This window comes from Dipodomys merriami, unplaced genomic scaffold (genome assembly GCF_024711535.1).
Source record: "Dipodomys merriami isolate MVZ:Mamm:240054 unplaced genomic scaffold, mDipMer1.0.p SCAF_3, whole genome shotgun sequence".
NCBI lineage: Eukaryota > Metazoa > Chordata > Mammalia > Rodentia > Heteromyidae > Dipodomys > Dipodomys merriami.
In genome coordinates this window covers 30928022-30953826 of record NW_027204492.1, presented here as the reverse complement: position 1 = coordinate 30953826, position 25805 = coordinate 30928022, and the positions used below count along the sequence as shown (strand labels likewise).

At 34.1% G+C, this 25805-nt stretch overlaps 2 protein-coding genes across 3 annotated transcripts in view; one reads left to right on the top strand and one right to left on the bottom strand.

Annotated features, from left to right (window-relative positions):
* The window catches only part of Slc6a14 (solute carrier family 6 member 14), a 32512-nt gene extending 8565 nt beyond the window's left edge, over positions 1 to 23947 (top strand). For both annotated transcript variants that reach the window (XM_070039860.1, XM_070039859.1), the window contains exons 6-14: positions 2250 to 2382; positions 4177 to 4317; positions 12353 to 12581; positions 14288 to 14413; positions 16155 to 16273; positions 16769 to 16868; positions 17128 to 17237; positions 20174 to 20341; positions 21435 to 23947. In XM_070039860.1, coding sequence (XP_069895961.1) covers positions 2250 to 2382; positions 4177 to 4317; positions 12353 to 12581; positions 14288 to 14413; positions 16155 to 16273; positions 16769 to 16868; positions 17128 to 17237; positions 20174 to 20341; positions 21435 to 21581 — 1273 coding nt within the window. In that variant the 3' untranslated portion in view covers positions 21582 to 23947. The remainder of the gene's footprint in view (positions 1 to 2249; positions 2383 to 4176; positions 4318 to 12352; positions 12582 to 14287; positions 14414 to 16154; positions 16274 to 16768; positions 16869 to 17127; positions 17238 to 20173; positions 20342 to 21434) is intronic.
* A 28-nt stretch (positions 23948 to 23975) lies between these two features.
* Positions 23976 to 25386, bottom strand: Ct83 (cancer/testis antigen 83). The gene is made up of 2 exons (XM_070039326.1): positions 25176 to 25386; positions 23976 to 24260 (listed from the first exon to the last, which is right to left on the bottom strand). Exons 1-2 carry the CDS (start codon positions 25248 to 25250, stop codon positions 23976 to 23978), a joined length of 360 nt encoding a protein of 119 aa, XP_069895427.1. The 5' UTR covers positions 25251 to 25386.
* Between the last annotated feature and the right edge of the window lie 419 nt (positions 25387 to 25805).

Sequence of the window (25805 nt, the reverse complement as noted above, 5' to 3'; positions counted from 1 at the left end):
TCCTTACCAGTTCTTTTTCTAGAAGTCATAAGTAGAAAAAAAGGAAATCATAGCAGATTAGACTTCATTTGACTCAGAGATTTACTTATCCTACATAAAGTAGTTATTTCTTGAGACTTCAGCTTATAATTAGTAATATGTATTTTATCAGTTATTCAACGTGTACAGTATTATAAGTAATGATTTAGTACTTACTAGCTAGAAAATTAACAGATTACTTGGAAAAATATCCAATTTTTTTGGCTATAATAAAGAAATTTTGATGATGAATTGGTGGATAATACTGCTAGTCATTTTTTTTGTTTTACTAAGTTTTGAACTCAGGACCTCTTTCTTGGTAGGCAAATGCTCTACCACATGAGCCATGCTTCCAACCTTGATTTTTGCTATTTTCTATATAGTCTCATAAACTTTTCTGCCTAAGCTGGTCTCAAACTATGATCCTTCCATTCTCAAACTCTTGAGTAATGAGGATTACATTGTGAAACACTGGTAGCTGGCCCAACTTTCCTTCTAAAGTTGCAATTTTTCATTATCCATTTTACTTACAATTGTCACTGTAACAATAGATACTTAGGGTTATGTTTACTTTTATTAATCTTATTTTTGTTTATTTTTAATTTAACATTTTATCTTTAAGTAGTTGTACAAATTTGTCAAAGAAGTTTATGAATACAATATATCTTGATCAATGTCACTCCTTTCAAAATTCACTCCCATCCCTTACCTACCCAGTCTTTCCCTCATTCTTTTAAATTTTTTAATATATACCTTGGGTTTTGACTGTTTTTTTCTCCTTTCTCCTCTTTATTTGTCTACTCCTTCCCCTTTGAACCATCTCTTTTTACTGCTTTTATACCTATCAATTACCCTTAGTTAATATACATGACTCTATTGTTTAATGAGCTCTTCAGCCTCATGTTAAGACCCTAAACCTTATGTTTAACTGATACATTTAAACCTAAAAGATACATATTAATGGTAGACTGTGTGATGTTTTGCTACATAAATATGCTGTGTGATGATTAAATAAATATTCAATAACATCTCTAACACCATTTCTTTATGGTAAAATCTCAAAATCTCTTTGTTTAGCTTTTTGAATGTGAGGTGCATTGTTATAGTTACCATGCTGTGCCACAGCATACTACATTGTCTTGTTCCTGTCTAATTGTAGCTTAGTGAACATAGTACCTATTGGCCTCTAGTGGCAGTGTTCTTTTTTCATCTTCTATGAGATCAACATTATACATTCCATAAATGAGTGAGATCATGAAGTACTTGTCTTCTCTGTCTGGCTCATTTCATGTAATGCAGTGACTTCCAGATTGATGTACAAAGAAGATGATTTCATTATTGAATATGGCAGAATAGAATTCTATTGTATATATGTACCACCTTTTTTATCCAATCATATGATGGACATCAAAGCTGTTTCCATTTCTTGGCTGTTGTGAATGGTGCTCCCAAGCTTCAGAATGCAGATGTTTCTTCCATACACTAAAACCCTTCCCTTTTAGTATATACCCAATAGAGAAATTGCTAGAACATGGTAGATCTATTTATATTGTTTAAGGAACCTTCATCCTACCTTCTATAGTGTCAATCTAAAATCTTAAGTCTTGAAATGATAAACATCAAGAATTGAGGGTCTAGATCCATGTGTATTGTTAGGGAAAAATCAGGAAACCTTTTAAAAAGATGAATAATGGGATGATTTGAATTTGGCAATATGTACAAGTATGAAAGAAGGAACTATCTAATACAATTTAACATGTTTTCTTTATTATTCTGAGAAAAAAATATAATGATGAGTCAACTGAAGACAGAGGATATATGATTAATTTCTTCACAGTAAAATTTTTAAATATTAAGGGAAAAATCATACATGAAACCAGTAGATTTTTTTCATTATAGGTTTTAGAAATTTAGACTGGCTGTGATTAGCCTGACTTTTAAGTTTATAAATACATTTATTTTTTATTTTTACATTAGCATACATTAATATGAGAGGATTTGATAGTGACAATTCCATAGATGAATACAGGTCTCTTCAGAGCTTAATTTTTTTAAGGGTATTATTTTTGTGCCTTCCTGGAATAGAATCTATCAATGAAAGAGTCCCAGGACATTGCTGTATTAATCAGATACATTACTCATGATACTTTCCCTTAGAAGAAACAAACCCCAAAGTTCAATAATTTAAAGAGAAATGATGCTGTGTACATAAAAGGACTTTTGTGTTTCAGTAAAGTGGCACTTCAACGGTCTAGTGGAATGGATGAAACTGGAGTAATTGTGTGGTATCTAGCACTTTGTCTTCTTCTGGCTTGGCTCATAGTTGGAGCAGCACTATTTAAAGGAATTAAGTCTTCTGGCAAGGTAATATAGGAAGTGCTTCAGATAATGATGTTGTGGCCTTCCAATTTCATTGTATTTTTGTCTATAATAGTTTTCATTCAAATATATGAGAACTTTTAAAGTAGACATTCTAATTTAAAGTAAATACATTAGATCACTGCTACTGTTAACAAGAAAGCAAAATCTAATGCAAGAGTTGTATAATTTTTCAGAATTGAAGCTTAACTATATTAAAAAATTTGTCCCACTATAATAATAAGCATCTTGAATGTTATATAGTATTTTAGTGTTTGGTTTGAAACATTGAATTCCACTATGCATAGGTGAAACATTGAATTTCACTATGCATAGGGCAATAATATTGGGACTACTCTTATAAGAGAGAGAGAGAGAGAGAGAGAGAGAGAGAGAGAGAGAGAGAGAGAGAGAGAGAGAGAGAGAGAGAGAGAGAGAGAGAGAGAGAGAGAACTTGGTATTTATTTTCCTAAATTAAACCTTTACAAATGGACTCACCTTTTCTCAGCAAAAGGGCTTCTTTAAATTAAAAAAATCTGTCATATTTTTCCTCTTTATTTGTTCATGTATTAGTCTGTGGTTTGTGCCAGTACTAGATCTTGAACTCAGGGCTTCACTTTCTTGCTTGGCCTTTCTGCTCAATGCTAGCACTCTACCACTTAGCCATACACCCAGTATGATATTTTTATTTTGCAGAACTTACAGTGGCTTAAGTGGTACAGCACATGCCTAATAAGTGCAAGGCCCTCATTTCAATCTTCCAACATTGTCAAAAGTAAAATATCTCAAATCTTTTCATTAGTGTAATGATGATTTCAAAGAACAATATGAAAAGTTCCCTCTGAGGAGTTATACAGTATTTAGGAAAATGATTGTGTTTTTTACTATTAAAGTTCATTGAAAGCAGGTAAACAGTAATAGCAGGATAATATCTTTTTATTATTATGATATCTAGCACCTTTAATTCATGAGACATGCTTATATTGTAAAAATACCATGAGTATCACAACCCAGGTGGAAATTTCCAACATGTTTCAATTGCACATTTTTTTAAACTCTTGGTTCTTTTTTGGTATTAACATTGGAAGAGTCCATTAAATACCATTTACCCAGGCAATTAATTTTTATTGGCCATTGGATGACTTGTTTAAATAATCTCCCTGAGCATATTATCAAATACAGGACATCTATGGATCAAAGAAATTACATTAATGAAAAGCCAGCTACAAAGACAGTTTGTTCAATTGGAACTATGTATGGTGTAGGACCGCAGCAGTATGTTTGAATGTGTGCTATCAATGCTCTTAATAGTAGCTTCAAGTAACAATTGTTCACTATTTAATAAAACTTTCATGGAATTTGGACATGCACTCACAGATATTTTCCTTCTTTGGGGGACATGACATTGTACTAACTATTGTAGGATTTTAAATAATTCTCTCATCTTAATGCAATAATTTGATGAAAGACATTCTGTCCCCTCAATGTTTCTACAAGGACATACGTAAGTATTTTAGCTAGATCTCAAGTTATCACTGCCGATGTATTGCTGTTTACAGCATGAACCTGAGAAATATTGCTTAATACATCAGTGTTTTGCAAATAGATCCTCTGAGAGTGGAGAGAACAGAAATGTGAAATTCTATTCACTGTGATAGAGGAATCATCAGACTTATTAATAACCTTATGAAATCTCCAGTATTTTATTTTACTAATCTCAATTGACTAATCATTCAACTTGCATTCAACTGTGCCAAGATTTTAGAATTACACTAACTTTTGGTTGTTTTTATTTGTTAGGTGGTATATTTTACAGCCATTTTCCCTTATGTTGTCCTACTTATCTTGTTAATACGAGGTGCAACTCTGGAGGGTGCATCAAAAGGCATTTCATACTATATTGGAACACAGTCAAATTTCACAAAACTTAAGGAAGCTGAGGTAAGAATTTGGATTTAAAATTAACAGAGAATGTAAACCTTAATAGAAAACATTGAAATCCTTTTGTTTCATATAAATACCATGATACAGTAGCTTGCAAAAGAACATGCAGTTTATTTTTTTTAAAGATTAGAAAATAAAATTTAATTTGTGTTATGAATATAAATTAAACTTGTTTTTAAAAAATGTGATGAAATAAACATTGAAAATTAAAATCATAAAACATAACAATGATTTCTCCTAAACAATTCTTCTAAAATATTTAGAACATGTAGTTGAATGTTAAGAGTTCTGACCACCAGGATGTCTGATATTACTGTATATATGACAGTAGTCCTCTCCTGTGAATGAGATAACTTTTATCAATAGAAAAATTCAAATTTAATATTTATTAATTGTAAAAATTGTACAAAGGGGTTTTATTGTTATAGTTCCACACATAGACATATATGATCATATTCATCCCATTATTCTTTCTTAACATTTCTCACCATTTGAAAATATAATATGAATGTGCTTCATTACTCTGTTTTCATATATGTCTACAGTATACTTAAATTGCATCTTTATTTCAGCATTTTGTTATTTGCTGAAATAAAGGATACAGGTTGACCCATTGTAACAATGAGATGTAGAAGACACTATTTTGAAAACAAACTTTACAACTTGCAGGGGGGTAGGGGATGAGTTGGGGAGGTCGGGAGGGAAGGGATGGTATGGGAAAAACAAAAGAGGAGGTAACTGCTCAATAGGATATGTACTCATTACCTTACTCATGTAACTGTAACCCCTTTATAATAATAATCTTTAAAATAAAAAATATATACTAACATTTAAAAAATTTGTATCTCCCCATCACTCTCTCCTTTTATCTCCACTTGTATCCTCACTCTCCCTTATTATATTCATGTTCAGTTTTGAGTAATAGATTAAGTCCTTTTATTCACATAACTGATTCTCTAGTGAAGGGTTATTAATTTTCAAAAGTATATTTCTTTGCTGAAAATTTCATGCCGTATTATACATTTTATTTTACTTATTTTTTTGCCAGTCGTGGGGCCTGAGCTCTGGCCTGGGTGCTGTCCCTCAGCTCCTCAGCTCAAGGCTAGTGCTCTACCACTAGAGCCACAGCACCACTTCTGGCTTTTTCTGCTTATGTGGTGATGAGGAATCAAGCCCAGGGCCTCATGCATGTAAGGCAAGCACTACCACTTAGCCACCTTCCCAGCCCCCTATTATACATTTAATTATCTTCAAATATTAATATGACAAAAGTGAGATCAATTTTTGTCTACTGTATTATAAAGCTAAAATAGAAATTTAACACAGACTAAGTATTCTATATGTAAAATTTTTACATAAACATGTGCAATGAATGTGAGACAGGTAGCTGTATTAACTTTGGCATATCTGTAGATAATGGCTTATGTCATGGCACATGATAATTTTACAATTTTTGGAGGAAGAGAGCAAGAATAGTAGTGTACTGTAGATACTAACATTCTATGGATACAAGCTAAGAATGTTTTCATTGTTTTTGTAGACAACATTTACAAGCTGTACATTTTAAGCCTCTGGTAATTTAGAAACTCATACTCTTATATTAAAATCAAGCAAGCCGGGCGCCTGTGGCTCACGCCTATAATCCTAGCTACTCAGGAGGAGATCTGAGGATCGCAGTACAAAGCCAGCGCGGGCAAGAAAGGCTGTGAAACTCATTCCAATAAACCACTAGAAAACAGGAAATGGAGCTGTGACTCAAGCGATAGAGCGCTCGCCTTGAGCTGAAGAGCTGAAGGATAGTGCCCAGGCCCAGATTTCAAGCCCCACGACCGACCAAAAAAAAAAAAAATCAAGCAATAATGTTATCTGCCAAACTAGAACTAGTAGAGCTATATAGTGTTCTACATAGAATTCATGTTAATTTCCAGCCAGTGGTGTTGTAAACCACCACGAGCACCTTAACCTGACATGACAGAGAGCAAGGCAGCGATGGAAACTGGACCATGAAACTGGTTTTGGGGAACCAAGGGGGCCTGTGCCTCTTGCCAGCAACAGATGCCCTAAGGTCCCTCTTTTTTTTTTTATTGTGAAAAAAAAAACTGTACAGAGGGGTTACAATTACATGGGCAAGATAATGAGTACATTTCTTATCAAGCATTGTAGCCTCCTCCTTTGTTTCCCCTTCCCATCACTTCCAAGCCTCCACCCCCGCACCCAATACTCCCCCCCACCCAATACTCCCCCCACCCCTCCACCAGACTTGTAAAGTTCGTTTTCCACATGACAACTTGTACTTCTCATTGTTGCAACGGGTCCACCTGTATCCTTACTTAAATGACATGTTTTTCCCCTTCCCCTCCACAAATTATACCGACATAAAATACAGTGAAAGCAGGGGTTATACTGTGGGGGAGGGACATACAAAGCAACAAAGAAATAATCTTATAAATGCGTTAGAAACAAATGCATGAAAGACAAAAAACATTTAAATACATATGTTAGGGTTCATTTTCCTAACATCACCTTATCTGACCTTTTCTACTTGACTCATACATATACTAACTATTGCAAATGAGGGAAACGAAGGGACCTATATTCCTTTGGGCTTGGCTTACTTCACTTAATGTATTTTTTTCCAAGTCTTTCCATTTCCTAACAAATGGGGCAATGTCATTCTTTCTGATGGAGGCATAGAATTCCATTGTGTATATATACCACATTTTCTGAATCCATTCATCTACTGAGGGGCATCTGGGTTGGTTCCATATCTTAGCTATAGTAAATAATGCTGCAATAAACATAGTTGTGTTGGTAGCTTTAGTGTGGTCTTGTTTGTAAACATTTGGGTAAATGCCCAAAAGTGAGATTGCTGGGTCATAGGGCAGCTCTATGTGGAGTCTTTTGAGGAACCTCATACTGCTTTCCAAAGTGGTTGAACAAGTTTACACTCCCACCAACAATGCAGTAAGGTTCCCTTCTGTCCACATCTCCTCCAGCATCTGTTGTTATTAGAGTTCTTGATGGTTGCCATTCTAACTGGGGTGAGGTGGTATCTTAATGTTGTTTTGATTTGCATTTCTTTTATGGTAGGGAGGTTGAGCATTTCTTCATGTGTGTATTGGCCGTCCTTCTTTCTTCTTCAGAGAGTTTCTCTTTAAGACTTTATCCCTCTTATTTATTGGGCACTTGTTTCTTTGAGGATTTGTTGTTGGGGGATTTAATTTTTTGAGTTCCACGTATATTTTAGATATGAGACCCTTGTCTGTTGTATGGCTAGTGAAGATCTTCTCCCAATCCGTAGGCTTTCTATTGGTCTTGCTAGCTATGTCCTTTGCCATGCAGAAGCTCTGCAACGTCATGCAATCCCATTTGTCCAACTTTTCTTTTATTTGTTGTGTTTCCGGGTCTATTAAGAAAATTTCGGCCTGTGCCAAGGAGACCTAGGGTTTCTCCTATTCCATCCTGTAATGTTTTCAGAGTGTCTGCTATGACTCTGAGGTCTTTGATCCATTTGGAGTTGATTCTGGTGCAAGGTGATATAGAAGGACCTAGCGTTAGTTTTCTACAAGTAATTAACCAATTTTGCCAGTACCATTTACTGAAGAGGCTGTCTTTCTTCCATTCTATTTTTTTTTAGCTCTCTTATTGAAGATTAGATGGCTATAGGTCTGTACGTTCATTTCTGGGTTTTCAATTCTATTCCATTGGTCCTGAGGTCTGTTCTTGTGCCAGTACCAAGCTGTTTTGATTACTATGGCTTTATAGTAGAGTTTGAAATTTGGTATTGATATTCCTCCAGCAGTGTTCTTTCCATTGAGGAGCGTTTTTGCTATTCGGGGTTTTTTATTGTTCCATATGAATTTTTGGATTGCCATGCATTGAATTTGTAGATAGCCTTGGGAAGTATTGCCATTTTCAGTCCAGGAGCATGGGAAGTTTTGCCATTTTCTAAGTTCTGTTTTGATTTCCTTTTTCAAGTTTTTAAAGTTTTCATCATAGAGGTCCTTCACTTCTTTGGTTAAGTTAATTCCTAGGTATTTTATTTATTTTTTTGTGGGGCTATTACAAATGGAGTTGCTTTCCTAATTTCAACCACACTTTTCTCATTGTTGGCATACAGAAAAACCATTGATTTTGGGGGGTTAATTTTATACCCTGCTACTTTGCCAAAGTTTTGAATCATCTTGAATAATTTGGGAGTGGAGTCTATAGGATTCTTTAAATACAAGATCATGTCATCCTCAAAGAGGGAGAGTTTTATTTCTTCCTTCCCTATTTGGATCCACTTTATGTTTGCATCTTGTCTTATTGCTGTAGCTAGGCATTCTAATACTAGATTGAAGAGAAGTGGAGAGAGTGGACATCCTTGTCTTGTTAATGCTGGCTGTAGGTTTGTCGTATACAGCCCTTATTGTATTGAGGAATGATCCATGGATTCCTAATTTTTCCAAAACCTTCATCATAAAGGGGTGTTGGATCTTGTCGAATGCTTTTTCTACATCTATTGAGATAACCATGTGGTTCTTATTCTTGCTCCTGTTGATATGATGAATAATATTAATTGATTTGCATATATTGAACCAGCTTTGCATCCCTGAAATGAATCCTGTTTGATAGTGGCACATAATTTTTTGGATGAATTGTTGAAGTTGATTGGCTAAAATTTTGTTGAGAAGTTTTGCATCAATGTTCATCAAAGAAATGGGTCTATAGTTCTCTTTCTTTGATGAGTCCCTGCCTGGTTTTGGGATGAGCGTTATGATGGCTTCATAGAATGTGTTCGGTAGTGAACTTTCTCTTTCAATTTCATTGAAGAGTTGGAGGAGTATTGGTGTGAGCTCTGCTTTGAAGGCCTTGTAGAATTCCGCTGTAAAACCATCTGGTCCTGGACTTTTCTTAACTGGGAGGTCTCTTATTACTGTTTCGATTTCAGTGCTTGATATGGGCCTGTTAAGATGGTTTCACTCATCTTGGTTTAGTTTTGGCATGTCAATATTTGCTAGGAAAAGTTCCATTTCTGCCAAGTTCTCAAACTTATTAGCATTAAGTTTTGAGAAGTATTCCCTTATAGTGTTCTGAATCTTGGTTGTTTCTGTGGTGATGTTTCCATTCTCATCTCTGAGTTTATTTATTTAGGTGTGTTCTCTTTTTCTGATAAGATTTGCTAAGGGTCTGTCAATTTTGTTAATTTTTTCGAAGAACCAACTCTTTGTTTTGTTGATTCTTTCTATAGTTTTTTTGGATTCTAATTCATTTAATTCTGATTTAATTTTAATTATTTCTTTCCGTCTACTGGATTGGGGTTTATCTTGCTGTTCTTTTTCCAGGAGGTTTTGGTGCATCATTAGATTGTTGGTTTCAGATCTCTCCAATTTGTTGATGTAGGAGCTCAGAGCTATAAACTTGCCACTGAGTACTGCCTTTGCTGTGTCCCAGAGGAGCTGGTAATTTGTGTGCTCATTTTTGTTGAATAGCATGAACATTTGAATTTCCTTTCTAATCTCTTCCATGACCCACTTGTGATTCAGCAGTGTGTTGTTCAGCCTCCATTTGTTACCGGACTTTCTTTGGTGGCTTTTGGTGTTGAGTTCTAATTTTATTCCCTTGTTGTCAGAGAGAATGTAAGGTATAACTTCAATGTTTCTGAATTTGGACAAGTTTGCTTTGTGGCCTAAAATGTGGTCTATTTTAGAAAATGTTCCATGTGCTGCTGAGAAAAACGTGTATTCTGATGCTGCTGGGTGAAATATTCGGTAGATGTCTGTTAAATCTAGTTGATCTATGCAGCTGTTTAGATCTGCGGTTTCTCTGTTGAGTTTTTGCCGAGTTGATCTATGTAGTGGGGAGAGTGGTGTGTTAAAATCCCCTACAATTAATGTCTTTGGGTCTATGTGGGATTTGAGGGAAAGTAGTGTTTCTTGGATAAATTTGGGTGCTCTCTTGTTTGACGAATAGATATTTAGAATCGTAATATCCTCCTGAAGAAGAGATCCCTTAGTATGTAGGGACCTTCTTTATCTCTTCTCACTAATTTTAATTTGAAGTCTATTTTGTCTGATATTAGGATTGCAACTCCTGCCTGTTTATGGGGGCCGTTTGCTTGGTAGAGTTGTTCCAGCCTTTAATATTGAAAATGTGTGGTTTTTTTTTGTTTTGTTTTTTTTTTTACGGGCAAGATGTGACTCCTGAAGGCAGCAGGTAGAAGGATTTTGTTTTTTAATCCAACTAGACAGTCTATGTCACTTAATTGGAGAGTTAAGTCCGTTAATGTTGAGAGATAGGACTGAGATGTATTTGGGAGTTCCTGCCATATTTTCCACCTTCTTGGGGCTGCGAAAACTGGTTTCTTCCTATGGTTCTTGGATTTTCAGTTTGGTTGCAGTTTCTTGGCCTTTATTGTGGTCTTGTTGGTTTTCTATGTGTAGGACATCTTTAAGAATCTTTTGTAGGGCTGGTTTGGTGGAGATGTATTGTTTCAATTTTTCTTTGCTATGGATGGTTTTTTTTTTTGACCTTTAGTTGTGAAGGAGAGTTTAGCTGGGTACAGTATTTTGGTTGATAGTTGTTTGTTTTTAGGGCATGGCATACATCATCCCATGCTCTTCTTGCTTTGATTGTCTCTGCTGAGAAATCTGAGGTGATTCTAATTGGTTTCCCTTTATAGGTAATTAATCTATTCTCCCAAGGTCCCTCATTAACAGGGTCTTTATTGATTATCAGACAGAGGAATACATGCAGAAATTAAGATCTCAATCTCTTTGTGAAATTACAGTCATCAGCATGTGAAATAATCCAAGGATAAATCACTTTCTTATCTTAGGAAGGGGAGGCAAGTAGCAAACCGTCACAATTTGTATAAGCCTTTAACTTCATGGTCCAAGAAAGTTTGGATTCTGAGTAACTCATATTTAGGGCAGAATCTTGGGTATATGTAAGGCTAGAAGCAATCGATCTTTCTCAGGTTGATCTTTCTCAGGTTGCTGCCAGCTTTATGAGAGTCAAAGAATGGCATTCCAATTCTCTTTATCAGACCTCGGGGCTCAGCATTCACAGTGGTGTTTTCTAAATATTTATAATTGAATATTTTATTATGTGATGTAGAATTTCTCTATGGAATTTTCTCAAATTGATCATATCTTAGTTGTGGAAACCTGCCATTTACATTTTAAAGCTTGAAATGTAAATTTTTAGTTTTGAGTTCCTTTTATTATTGTGCTCAACAATTTTCATTCAATGATTAACCACAATAAGTCTAAATTATTTAAGACTTTCTTATTTTAGTATTGGAGGTTAATTTACATTGATGTGTCTATAGGTGAGATTAGTATATTTCTTCATTTGCCTTAGGTCTATCCCTTTCTAACTTTGACAAGTTTTCCAATCCAAAGACTATTTCTAGAGGAAACAGATAGAAATAAAATTGAAGTTCAAATTGATCACCTTCTATCTGTTAGATCATTTAAAAAGATAAAATGAATTAATGTAGTTTGGAAATTATAAATGAGTATAAATATGACTATGCAATTGATATTATAAGATTAGGCTTCCAACATTTTGCATTTTTTCTTTTTTTTATTGTGAAAATACCATACAAAGGGGTTATAATTACATGGGCAAGATAATGAGTACATTTCTTCTCAAGCATTGTTGCCTCCTCCTTTGTTTGGCCTTTGCATTTTTTTTCTTAGAGGGGTCAAAGAGGCTTTGAAAGACTATAGCATTGTATTTCTTAAGCTGAGGAGTGAACTCTTGTTTGCTTATTTTGTTTTATGTTTGAAAACATTTTATACAAATGTGTTTTTAAAAAAATTTTACTGTACAATTGATGTATGGAGGACTTACAATTACATAAATCAAGTAATGAGTACATTTCTTTTTGAACAATGTCTCCTCTCCCTCATTTTCTCCCAGTTTTTTCCCTCCCATTTCTCTTTCCCCCAAGTTGTATAGTTCATTTAACATAGTATCTAGTAATGGGACAAAATAAACAAATACAAATGCATTTTAAAAAAATCTAAATTTTCTCTTACAGGTTTGGAAAGATGCAGCAACTCAGATATTTTATTCCCTATCAGTGGCTTGGGGTGGCTTAGTTGCTCTGTCATCATACAATAAGTTCAATAACAACTGCTATTCTGATGCCATTGTAGTTTGTTTGACAAATTGCCTCACTAGTGTGTTTGCTGGATTTGCTATTTTTTCTATTTTGGGACACATGGCTCATATATCTGGACAAGAAGTCTCTCAAGTTGTAAAATCAGGTATATAAAATTATACATTTATCAACTTTGATTAATTCAATGTAGCTAACTTATGAAATTCTAATCCAGCATATACTCATTAATGCTTGTGATTTAGAGTATATTTTCTGATTCCATTTTATATAGTTAGCTTTAATATTGTAATAATGGGTGATCTTTGTTGACAATAGTTTAGTAGAAAACCACTGTTTAAGAAGACACAAGGTGCTGGTGGCTCACACATGTCATCCTAGTTACTCAAGAGGATGAGATCTGAAAATCACTGTTTGAAGCCAGCTCAGGCAGGAAATGTCTGAAAGACTCTTATCTCCAATTAATCACCAAAAAGCAGAAGTTAAACTTTGGCTCAAGTGGTACAAAGCCTTGATTAAAAAAGCTCAGTAACAGTTACCAGGCCTGGACTTCAAGCCGCAGGACTGGTGCATGTGAGCGCTTGCACACACACACACACACACATACACACACACACACACACACACACACACATTCTTAGAAAGTGAACACCAGGATTCTTAAAGCAGGAATTCCTTATTAAACTTACTTCTATTTTATGTCATTTGATAGAATTATTGGTGAATGATGACAGAATGTCAAGACTAGAAGGGATTCAAGTAGAGTTCTTCATAGTGTACTGATGTACAGAAATGTTATCTTTGTGTTACATAAGGTCAGACATCCAGGAAATGATAGTGCTTATACTCAAAGTTGATTTTTAGGAATCCCAGGTCAGTCCTCTGGGAAGTAAGAGAAACAAAATAATTAAAGCAAGATCACATAATTAAATTGGGAGAAAATTAAAAGCATCTATTAAGGTAATATCAAATAGGAAACAAGATTCAATTTATAGTTTACTACATACAACTTTGCAGATACCTATAAGCTAATTAAAATGGCATTGCTCAGGGATTCTGAGTAAGCATTTGGAATGAAGGTTAAAATGTAGTTCCATATTAATATGTATCTTACTAGATAATGGTACTCTTTTTGAATTTGTGACTAAGATAAAGTGAACTGATTTAGGTTTTTAACATTAAAGATAGTTGTTTCCAGCCAGATGCTGGTAGCTCAGGCCTTTAATGCTAGCTACTCAGGATGCTGAGTTCTGAGGATCGTGGTTAAATGCCAGCCTGAGCAGGGAAGTCCATGAGACTCGTATCTCCAATAACCCACTCAGAAAAAGGGAAGTGGTGCTGTGGCTCAAGTGGTAGAGCACTATCTTTGGGCTGAAGAGCTGAGGCATAGTGCCCTGGCCTAGAGTTCAAACCCCACGACTGGCAAAAAAAAAAAAGAAGGAGAAGAGAAAAGAAGAAGAAGGAGAAAAAAAAAGAAAAAGACAGTTGTTTCCAAATCACAAGCTTGTTAATCCCAGCGCTTGAAATAGGAGAAGGAGGATTTAGAATTTGAGGCCAGCCTGGGCTATACAATGAGACTGTGTTTAAAATAAATAAAGAATATATATTCTTACATGAGAAATATTCCAAGTGTAAAATTTGCACTAGTAGCTTAACTCTTGTCATATGTTCACATTAGCATATTTTATAACAACTACGTCACATATTTTAAGAGATGAAATCATATAGTTGATAAACATTGCCATAGGTTGCATTGCCTATTTAAGATAAGACTTCTGTAAAATCTTTGAAAGTTTCCAAACATCTGGTTTTTCTTGGTGACTAATTTAAAGTATCACACATTTTTCCCCTTAGGCTTCGATTTGGCATTCATTGCCTACCCAGAGGCTCTAGCCCAACTTCCAGGTGGTCCATTTTGGTCCATATTGTTTTTCTTCATGCTTTTAACTCTGGGTCTCGATTCTCAGTTTGCAACAATTGGTAAGGAATACTCCCAGTGCTAACATAATCCACATTTCCTTCACTTTTTCTCTACTAAAAGTATCCTTTGTTTACTCCTACCATCCCCCTCTAGCTGTTATTCAAAGCATAACCATTCTTAATTAATTTTCAAACTAAAATGTAAATTAAAAGAATAGAAATAGAAAAAATAAATAGTATTCATGGAGCTGACTCTCCGAAGAAATAAACATTAATAATTTATCATATATTCTTCAAATATTGCTTGGTGTTACAGGTGAATTTGAAGTCTCATACTACACAGTTCACATTTTTCCTGAGAGGAAACATCATCTTCGATTTTACCATATTCATTCCATATCTGCATACATTGTATATACCTATAATTAGCACAAATATTCAATACTTCACATAAATGTGAAGTCTCATAGCTTACATACTATTTTGATATACAAAGCCATATAAAATGAATCCACATTAATACATGGACATATAGAGCTATTTAACAAATAATCTATTGCCTTATGGGTTGCCCTATTTAATTTAAATTTCCCTATTTAATTTAAAATTATCTTTAGTTTTAGAAAGGGGTTACCATTCAATATGTCAGTTTATTATACAATGCATCTTGATGAACATCACTACTTTTGTCATTCTCCCTCATCTCTCCCAACCCCACTGTCCCAGTTTTCCTAGTTTTATTTCATATAATTATTGAATATTATGATGTATTCATCTACCTTTTCTCTCTCCATTTTTCTACCATCCTCCCCTTGACCTTCTATCCCCATAACACACCATAAATTTCAGTTTCTTGTATTCAGTTGGTTAAACCGTTATTTTAAAAAGTAACAATCACAGGTGAAATAACTATCCTTATACACTGTTCTATGTATACATAGGAATTTCCCTTAAGGTACACAGCTAGGAACTATGCAATAGTTTTCATCATATTCTCTTACACAAAAATTTTCTAGATACTTTGTTTTCAAGAGCAAGTCTAGATTCCTCTGGTTATGTTCCGAAGCCCTAAAACATCTCAAACATACAATGATTTCATGCACCTTTGTGTTCTTAGCTAGTTCTCTGTTTAATAAACACATATATTTCTCAAATCTAAAGACATGCCGGTGTCTATACTTTTAAAATATTACCTAGATTTAAATACTATTTGAATCCCCTTTTTTCTTTTAACTCTTTTAAAAACTGCTTTAGTCTCCAGAGATATGTTACTTTGTGATTGATATCAATGAAAAACCTTGTAAAACACATAAACAAATAAAAAACAAACAAACTAATAAAAAAAGAGGCATTGGTGGCTCATATCTATTAGCTACTCAAGAGGATCACAGTTCAGAGCCAACCTTAGAAGATTTAGATTCTTATATGTAATTAATCAACAAAAAGTTTGAAATTGAAGGTGTGACTCAAGTGGTAGAGCACTAGCACTGAGCAAGAGCAAGTAACCCTGAGTTCCATACCCAGTAAACACACATACACACACACACATGTACACACACGTACACATGCACACACACACACACAGACACACACACACACATGAATAAAGAAAGAAACACATTCTCTTTTGGTCAGAATCCTCAAGTGATGGTTCCTAAAACAACAGACCATATGGTGTTTTGTTTTAAGGTGGGGCTCAGAGTATACACTCAACACATATTTGAAAATATGATTAATGCAAATTGAATTCTTTTATTAGTCTTTTGGATCAAATTTAACATGTTTTTTTTTTCTTCTGAAGAAACAATTACAACAACAATTCAAGATCTATTTCCCAGTGCAATGAAGAAAATGAGAGTTCCAATAACTTTGGGTTGCTGCTTGGTTTTGTTTCTCCTGGGTCTTGTCTGTGTGACTCAGGTAAAGTACACTTTTTCTCTTCTCATAGACAAAATATTAGTTGCAACTTGAGATTCTAAATAAAACATACTGAGGCTTAGAGATGCTTAGTGACAAGTGTGTGCGTGTTTCCAGTTTTAGCCCATTTCCCTCTATTGTAACTTGACTAGGGAGTATATATTTGCAGAAGAAGAGGCTAATCAGGACAATTTTACAAATTAATGAGACTTTAAGCATGCAATGTTCATTTCTGGGTGGCTGTCTGGAGCATGTAAAGACAGAATGGAAATCAGCTATTCTACATATTCATGTTTTCCCAATTTAAAAAAGTAGAAAGGTTTTTGAACTAGTTAAACACACAATTGTGTATTTTTGAAAGGAAGATTTGTTCTCATGTAATTAGTATTAAGCACAAAATATAGATTCTATTTGTAAAATATATGTGTAAAAATAATTCAAATGTCAAGTGTAAAAATAATTCAAATATACCTGAAAGTAATTGATGTTTTTTGGTAGGCTGGAATTTACTGGGTTCATCTAATTGACCACTTCTGTGCTGGATGGGGCATTTTGATTGCAGCTATACTGGAAATAATAGGAATCATCTGGATTTATGGTAACTACAGACTCTAAAATGATTTATGACTTTCATTAAAAGTTCATTTTTCATTTTCATTATGTTTATGTAATTATATTATTAATAATTACTAGTAAAGCATGATGTCTTGATCAAAATGTATTATAAATGTAGTTGAAGGTATAGAATTTGTTGCTGTGATATAGTAAAATTGTAGATAATAGAAAGATAATTTAGGTGACATGATTTGAGGAAATGAGTAAGGGCTCAATATACTCTTTGACATTGTTTTCTTCAGGAGGGAACAGATTCATTGAAGATATAGAAATGATGCTTGGAGCAAAGAGGTGGATATTCTGGCTATGGTGGAGAGCTTGCTGGTTTGTCATTACGCCCATCCTGTTGACGGTGAGTACTCATAGAGCATAGGCTTGATATTTTAAAAACCATACTTTTGTTTCTGAGAAACTTGGGGAATAATGTACATTAAAGACAATGAAAATAACTATTGTAAATGAATGATTTTTGGGTTTTATGTTGTTCCTGAGTGATGCCTGCAACTGCCTAAATTACATTGCCATTTAATGATTTTTTAGGCCATGGGCTTAAACCTCTACCGTTTGATAAAATAAGAGCTTCCTATTGACTGAAAAGGTATCAATAACTCAAAACTATTAATACTATTAATAGGATAAACACATCATTAGAATAAATGCTTGTAACCCTACCTATTCAGGATGCTGAGAGCTCAGGATCATGATATGAAGCTAATAAGGCAACAAAATCCCTGACAGTCTTATCTTCAATTTAACCATCAAAAAGGCCAGAAATGTTGCTGTGGCTTCATTAGTGAAAGTTGAGCATTAGCTTTGAGAGAAAACAAGAATCTCAGGATGGCACCCAGGCCTTCAGTTCAAGCCACAGGACTGGCACGCACACAAAATGTATGATTTTTCTCATTTTCTCAGAGAGGTGCTGATATATCAATAATGTTCTTAACAATTTTGCCAGGTAGAGAAGAAAAAAACAATAAAGGCCAGGTAAACTTTAAGGACATCAGTGCATCAACACTTCTGCAGGCAGTTTTATGCTGATAAATCCAACAATTGGTAATATTTAGGAGCTGAAGGAAAACAAATGATGTCTGATTGAGGAGATGTGATACATAAAACATTAAAAATGTCAAATAACAGTCCAGGAAAGCAAAAAGCTGAGTGCTGAAATTTTAATTTCATGAGCTGGAGAACTTCTATAGTCTTGAGTTAATGATGGGAGTGGAGCAGTGCTAAAGACGTTGAAGATATGTTTTAGTTCTCATTAGACATCAAGCAATTTGATTCAGGATTTGTGTTATATCTGAAGTACCATATTTGATTGCTTTTATAAGGTGTTAGGTTTTATTTTTAACATCGTGTTATCACTTTCAAGTAGTGAGCAGTTTGAGACTCGATATGATGAATTAAAGTATTTGTATGGCTGGGCACTGGTGGCTCATGCCTGTAACCTTAGCTACTCAGGAGGATGAGATCTGAGGACCCTGATTCAAAGCCAGCCTGGGCAGAAAATTCCATGTGAGATTCTTATTTCCAGTTAACCACTCTACAACCAGAAATGGAGCTGTGGATAAAAGTGGTAGAACCTTGTCTTGGGCAAAAGAACTCAGAGACAGTATCCAGGTCCTGAATTCAAATCCCACAACTGACAAAAAAATAGTTGTATTCTCTATCCAGGTCCTAGTCACTCACACTTGTATTTTTAGTTGTTCAGGAAAGTGAGATCTGAGGATCACAGTTCAAAATCAGTACAGACACAGAAGTGCATGGAACTCATCTCCAGTGAACCATCAAAAAGCTGAAAGTGGAAATGTGGCTTAAGTGGTAGATCATGTTACGATCAAGAAAGAGGTGCAGGCAAGTTGAGCAAACACTTGAGGCCCTAAGGTTAAGCACCTGTACTGGTTTAAAAAAAGAATTATTTTTATCTTTTAGGGTTCATATTTTTACCAGAGTCCCTGAATTTGTGCTGAACTTTTTTGTTTCAGTAAATGTCTCCAAGTGATATATACTTTAGCAAAAATGTACCAGTAGAGTGTATTTAAATTCACATGTGTTTTGATAGGCATAAAAGGGTAATCTGTGTAGTGGAGAATAACAGAAACAATTGCTTATCAAGGAGAGAAGTATGCCTAGAATGTACTTTTACACAGTGATTGAATTAATATATATGCAGGCTAGCTGATAGGACAAACTCAAACTATGTTACTATAATTTGATTTTCTTTGGGTATATACTTAGCACTGGCACTTCTGGATGATATGGTAGTTTTATTTTTAAGTTGTGAGTCACTTCCACACTTTTCCATAATATTTACACTGATGTACAATTTGACTAAATGTGTAAAGATTTCCTATCTCCACATCCTCAACAACAATCCCATTTTTGGGTACACATCCAAACAAAAGGAAATTGGTATGTTCAAGAAACATCTACACTGCCATGGTCATTGCAACACTATTCAGAATAGTTGAGAAATGGAAATAACCTAAATGTCCATCAACTGATGAATGGATAAAGAAAATGTGATACATACCGTGGATATTACTTAGGCCTAAAGAATAGTGATATTTTGTCATTTTTGACTACATAGAGAGAACTAGAGAGGTTAAATGAACTAACTCCGGTGCAGATAGACAAGCACCATATGATTTTACTCAGATGAGCAATCTAAATAAGTTGATGTTGTAAAAATTGGGAGTAAAATGGTAGTTATCAAATGCTAGAAGTATGTGGATATGTGTTGGGGATCAAAGACATACTGATAAATGGGTACTTAGTTATAGTAAGGTTCAAGTAATAAGTTTGATGTGTTACTGGACAATAAATTATGTTAGATATAATAGATAAAATAATGTCTGTACATTTGAAAAAGAAGAAAGGATTTTGAAACTCTTCACCATAAAATGATGTTGGAGGAAATAACTATTTAACCTATATATGTATCAAAACATAACATGCTATATTCATGCTATATTTCAATTAAAATTAAAATAAATTTAAACTTTAAAAATTTCAGTAATAAATTTTATATTTATTTTACTTTGAGTATCACAGATAATAAAACATTTTATTGCAATATTTGCTGAACAAGTATTCATATCATTGATAAATATATAGAAATATTAATTATGGAAGAATTTAGGTTCATTTTATATACTGGAGTATTAGTTCCTTAATTATAGTTTTATTTTCATTATTTTTGATAAGTAAGGAATGGAATCAAAACACTAATCATTTTTACCATAAAGTCTAATCTTTATTTTGTCTTTCCATATTGTACTTTTACAGGCAATTTTTATATGGTCACTGGTGAAATTTCATAGACCTGAATACGCTCAAATTCCTTACCCTGATTGGGGAGTTGCTCTAGGCTGGTGCATGATTATTTTCTGCATTATTTGGATTCCAATTGTGGCTATTGTCAAAGTAGTTCAGGCTAAAGGAAACATCCTTCAAGTAAGCACATTGGGTTTTTATACTTTATGTAAAGTATAAATGAAGAGAAAAAGGAAGAAAAATTTAGTTACATGCCATTAATATAAGATTTTTATGATATCAAATGAATCATTTGTTCCACTTCTGTCTCTGAAACAATCATGTTTCTGGTCCATAGAATCATATTCTGTATATATTTGTGTGTTTCCCTGTATTAGACTATAGCATCCTGGTGGGAGTCTAATTTTTGTTGCTGAATTCTCAGACTCTATTATAGTGCTCAACTTTAACATTTATGATCTCTGTACTTGTCCAGAGTTATACTGGAAGATTATCTCACAAAGCAAATTATTTAATTACTTACTTAGCCTTTTCTAGTCTCAATTGTTAAGGATCTATCCAGTTACAATACAAGAATTATGTGTATGCTTATGCTGTTTAAGCATAGTAGAACTTCTTCTACCCTGTGGAGAACTTGAAACATGCTTTCATAGAGGTCTAGGAAATAGAGTTACTACTTTTTTTTACTAGAACAATGACAAGGTGAACTCAGGCATTTTAGATTTATATTCTCAAGGTCATCCAATCAGTGGGTTGACTTTGGAGCTTTCTTTTCCTTGTTGTTGGAACATTATAGTATACAGTAGCTTAGATGTTCACCTCATCCACAGTCTAAGGCCAGGATGGATAATGCATGATAATTCAGTAAATGTAGGGTAGAGTCATTTCTCAAGTAGGCAAGTGCTTGCCTACCAGGCCAAGGCTCTGAGTTCAAACCCCAGGATGAACAACTACAGAAAAGATATAATCAAAGATTTATGAAAATAAAAAAGAATTCAGCAAATATATCTGTAATGACACAGTTATTCTAACGGCTCACATTCTACCTGACATCATTTACATACTTTACATAATTTATATACATAAGTCTTAACAATAACTTATTTGATTATAATTTCTTAGCAAATTGTATATTATAAAGATTCACTTTTTACTTTTCTATGACTTGCTATTTCATTGTTGGTAACAATGAACTTATTTAACATAAAGTAGTTCAGTTTAATATTTGTATACAGATGATAGTAATTACATTCAAAATTTTATTAAATTTCAGCGTATTGTAAGCTGCTGCAGACCAGCTTCTAACTGGGGTCCATACCTGGAAAAACATCGTGGAGAGAGATATAAAGACATGGCACAGCCTGAGAAAGAGACTGACCATGAAATACCAACTATTAGTGGCAGTAGAAAACCAGAATGAGATCTCATTTTAAAACGTGATTGTTGCATAATGTGATTTTTTTAGAGGAGGGAAATTTTTATTTATTTGTATGTTAATTGAGTAGAAAAATATGTGCTATGTTCACAATAGAGTGATGTGTATTTTTCTCACACAAGACTGTAATATAAAATGTGAATCTATTAATGCTTAGCAATATGCTTATATTTGTTTTAAGATTACCTATCTGTGTAATACATACCTACTAGACTATTTTACAATGACGTTTTGTAAATAGTACCACCATGTTTTTGTAATACATTGAAAGCTTTACTTTGTACCAATTTGACAGAAGTTCTATTATTTTCTATTTTTGTAAATGTAAGGATAGTACCTGCTTCTGCTTTCTTAATATACAAACTTACCTTTTCATCAGATGGGGATGGAAATCAGTCAGTAAAAAAGAAAATGTTTCAAACTAAAGACCTCACTTAATTAGAAATATATGTGGAAATATACTGTATGAAGACTGTAGTCTAATGTTTTAATGCAAAAATATTTAAACCTTTGTGAATTTATTAGGACTAATCTTTTTTATGTGAACTTGCTCACCATGTTTTTAATTTACAAATAGTGAAATAAGACAGAAAAGTAACTATCCTATGATTACTAAGGGCTAAACCTAGAAAATGTAATACCAAAGCTTGAATACTTTTTTTTTGCATATTACCTTTCATCCTTTGGTTGTATTTGGGAGTAAAGTATAGCTCATAATTTCTATTGTGTTTCACGAAAATTATGAATAGTTCTCAGGAGTATTCTCAGAGTACAAGGTTTAATTGCACATAGGATGTGGATTCAAATGTTAATTATAAAATGACTTTAATCAAATCTAGCATTTTATGATAGTGATATATGCCTAAGAGATAAAGGAGAATGATTTTGTCTCATGTGAATAAGTTATTGCATATGAATGACATTTGCATACTAATAGAAAGTAAGGTTGTCAAACTTGTCAAGAATGAAGATTTTATGTTTTATTTTCTTGATTATGTGTCATCGAAAATTGGTTTAAAGAGCACAGCTTGGGATAGTAAACATTACCTAAATATATAAGGAACATTTCAGCAACTCTTTAGGTTCTTCAGCAAGGCTTCTGGAATAATTATATGTGATATTTCCTGTGTGCAGGTGAATATCCTTTTATTATTTTTTTTAGGGAGAGTCCATTGTTTTAATCAAAATAGCAAAAGAATCTGTGATTCCAAAAGTGTAAGAATCAATCACATAAACTACCTTTAGCTTTTGGCACTTGGTAATAGAAGTGACAACAATGACAATAGCAAGAATATTTTTTCAGCAACACTTTCAATTCCATTTCCTCTTATTTGTAAATGAATATTAGAGCAAGGAATTAAGGTATTTCTTTAATTTATGCTTGTAATTTATTTTGAGGGGCAAGGGTGTCAAGAATGGTAAATACGTATTCTTGATCAACCTCAGATGTTATGTATATACAGATATTAGGAATTCATTTAATAGTTTTAGTGTTTTCAAGTGCTATTAGTGAACTTCAAGAGAATAATTCCATAGACATACTGGATTTTATAAACTATTGATTGACCTCTATGACTGAGTACAGGGTAGAAATTTTTTCTTAATTTTAATCCAAGTGGAGATGTGGCTCAAGTGGTAGAATGCCAGTCCTGAGCTAAAATGTCAAGGGAGAGTGTGAGGCCCTGAGTTCAAGCCCCAGTTCAGGCACACAAGTACTTTAATTTTACTCAAACACGTTAGACTCATTCTATCACTGTATTTTGGTGCTATTTTAAGTGTCAGATTTTCTCCAAATTAAAAAACAAACATGTTTTTCCTTATTGTGACTTACAATTCCAAGATTTGGGCATGTGTTTAATGAAAGAATAGCTGATTGAGTAAAGTGGGATAAAAAGAGGAAATAATATGCCAATGCTTACCACAAAGAATAGTTAAGGATTGTCACTATCTTCAAATTGTGAACAGCATATGTTAGAGTGTGTGATATATTGTAGGGTGTCTAGTAAGCTCTATTCCCATTACACAGGTTCAGCAATAGCAAAGAACAATATTCTGTGAAGTTTCAGATAACTTTACCTAACTTAATACAAACTTGAAAATGACTGGGATTTTATACTGTACACAATTCAAGAAATCTGTTTTATCAAATTTCAAAGAAATTATCATCACTATCTTTTACTGCAGCTTGCAAGAAAAAGGAAAAAGCTTCCTTTTAAACTGTTTTCCTTCACCATTAAAATATATTACCAAGTATTTGTAATCAATTCATTAAAATAAACAAGCCCATAAATATTTAAAATGGTATCTGACTTTACATCCTCTCCATTTTAAATAATTCATTTGGAATAAACACATAGGCATGTAAAATCAAAAGTGCATTTAATGATTGTTTTTATTCTCCTTACAGTTGGAAATCTTTGAAGATTTCCGATGAGTCAATGTACCATTTGTACCCTTGACATTTAGGAAATGTTCCAGTTCATTTAGTTTGTATTCCACCATCCTGAGGTTTGTCAGTATACGCTTCTGTATAGCCACTGAATGTGGGAAACTGTTGAAGATATCCCGGGAGAGGCTGTTGACTGACAGAGTATCAGTACTGCTTTCAGGTGATGATGTAGATTTGGGGAATTCCAAATCAGTTGCCATTTCACCAGTGTTTCCCTGTAGAGGAAATTATACACATATAGTTTGAGTTTACAAAAAATGAGCTATCTCATTTAAAAGCTAGAGATTGGAAACGGGTGAAATAACATTGATTTGAAAGTATGTTTTGCCCAGATTAAGGAAAAAAATATGAAAGTACCCTAATAAGACCAAATGCCATATTTTTCTTACATTTCTTGAGAAGTAGTCAACACATGGGCCCTATCTTTGACCCTTTTTGCAAATTTAAATATTGGGATATGCACATTTAGACATGAGGTATTTTGGATGTCTGGAAAGTCTCCACAATGATGGTGACAAAAGGGTAGAAGCCAACAGGAACTTGGAGAAGTAAAAGTGAGAGAAGAAAAGGTACAGCTTCTTAATATGAGATGTGGTGAATCAATCCTTTTTTCTCCAGGTGTATGAAAAGTTTACAATTTCTCTTGATAACTCAGGATTATTTTACAACTGACCACAACTCTCCAATCACTGGTCAAAACCCAGGGTTTGTGGAAAAGGGGGAAGTACAGATTGGCTCTTTTTAGATTGAGAAGAATGAGGTTATCTCCCTTTAATTCTTGTTTTACCATTTATTCTTTTCCAACCCTACCCCCATCTATTTACACATCTAGCTTCATTTCTTTATCTAATTCCAATAATGGATATATGAACATGTGTGTGTGTGTTTATCTTTGTGTGCACACACAGGAAATACCCATGTATGTCCCTGAAAAGTTAATTCTATTTTCCTTTTATTGTCTTACTTCCCAATCTACATATTCATCCAGTTTCTTCTAATTTCCATCACATGCATACACACACCATTACAGGAGACCAGTTCTTATTTTACTGTCTTTCTACCTTACTTTCTGCCTTACTCCCCAACCCACATATTTCAAACACACGCATTCCCCCTCTCATATCCTTTACCTGGAACTGCTTTTTCCAGAAGATATACATCAGGGTAAACACAACGCAGGTCATTAGGAGAAAAAAGATGCTCATGTTTCGTGTTAGACCTCTTCTCTTCTTGAGATAGAGGCACCCCTGCTGGCACTTGGAAAGCAGGGGCGATTACTCGCCCTGTCTTGGGGAGCCCAGGGCCAGTGCGTGCGCTACCGGTCTCTCACCACCTAGTATAGCTGAGATAATGTGCCGTACCCACGGCTTCAGGAGAGGGTGTGAGACGTCATAATTGGTGATGCATCTGAGGATTCTATGTCACAATCAGATGATGTAAAACCTGGCTTGCAAGAAGCCTAGTAGCACTTGGTAACCACCAGCTTGGTAGTGATGTTAGGTCGTTAGGATAGAGAATAAGATTTGGAACTTTTAAGATGCTAAAATGTTAGAATTACAGACTCTAAATAGATTGACTTGTAAATACATGATTACAAACTTGTTCCTCACTTTAACGATGTTTGATACATATAAAATAGAAACAGAATATACAGCGTAGTTAGCCACAAAATATAAATTATTGCTAGAAAGAGTACTTCCACCACAGTTCTACTGCTATTTGAGGATTAATCATGTACATTTGTGAAATTTCACATTCTA

What these genes read in the sequence shown, in the direction of transcription:
- Ct83 (XM_070039326.1), bottom strand. Translation starts at nt 25,250, where the DNA reads ATGAGCATCTTTTTTCTCCTAATGACCTGCGTTGTGTTTACCCTGATG. An exon ending in TCTGGAAAAAGCAGTTCCAG is followed by an intron (nt 24,261 to 25,175) that starts GTAAAGGATATG and finishes TTTCCTCTACAG; the next exon opens with GGAAACACTGGTGAAATGGC.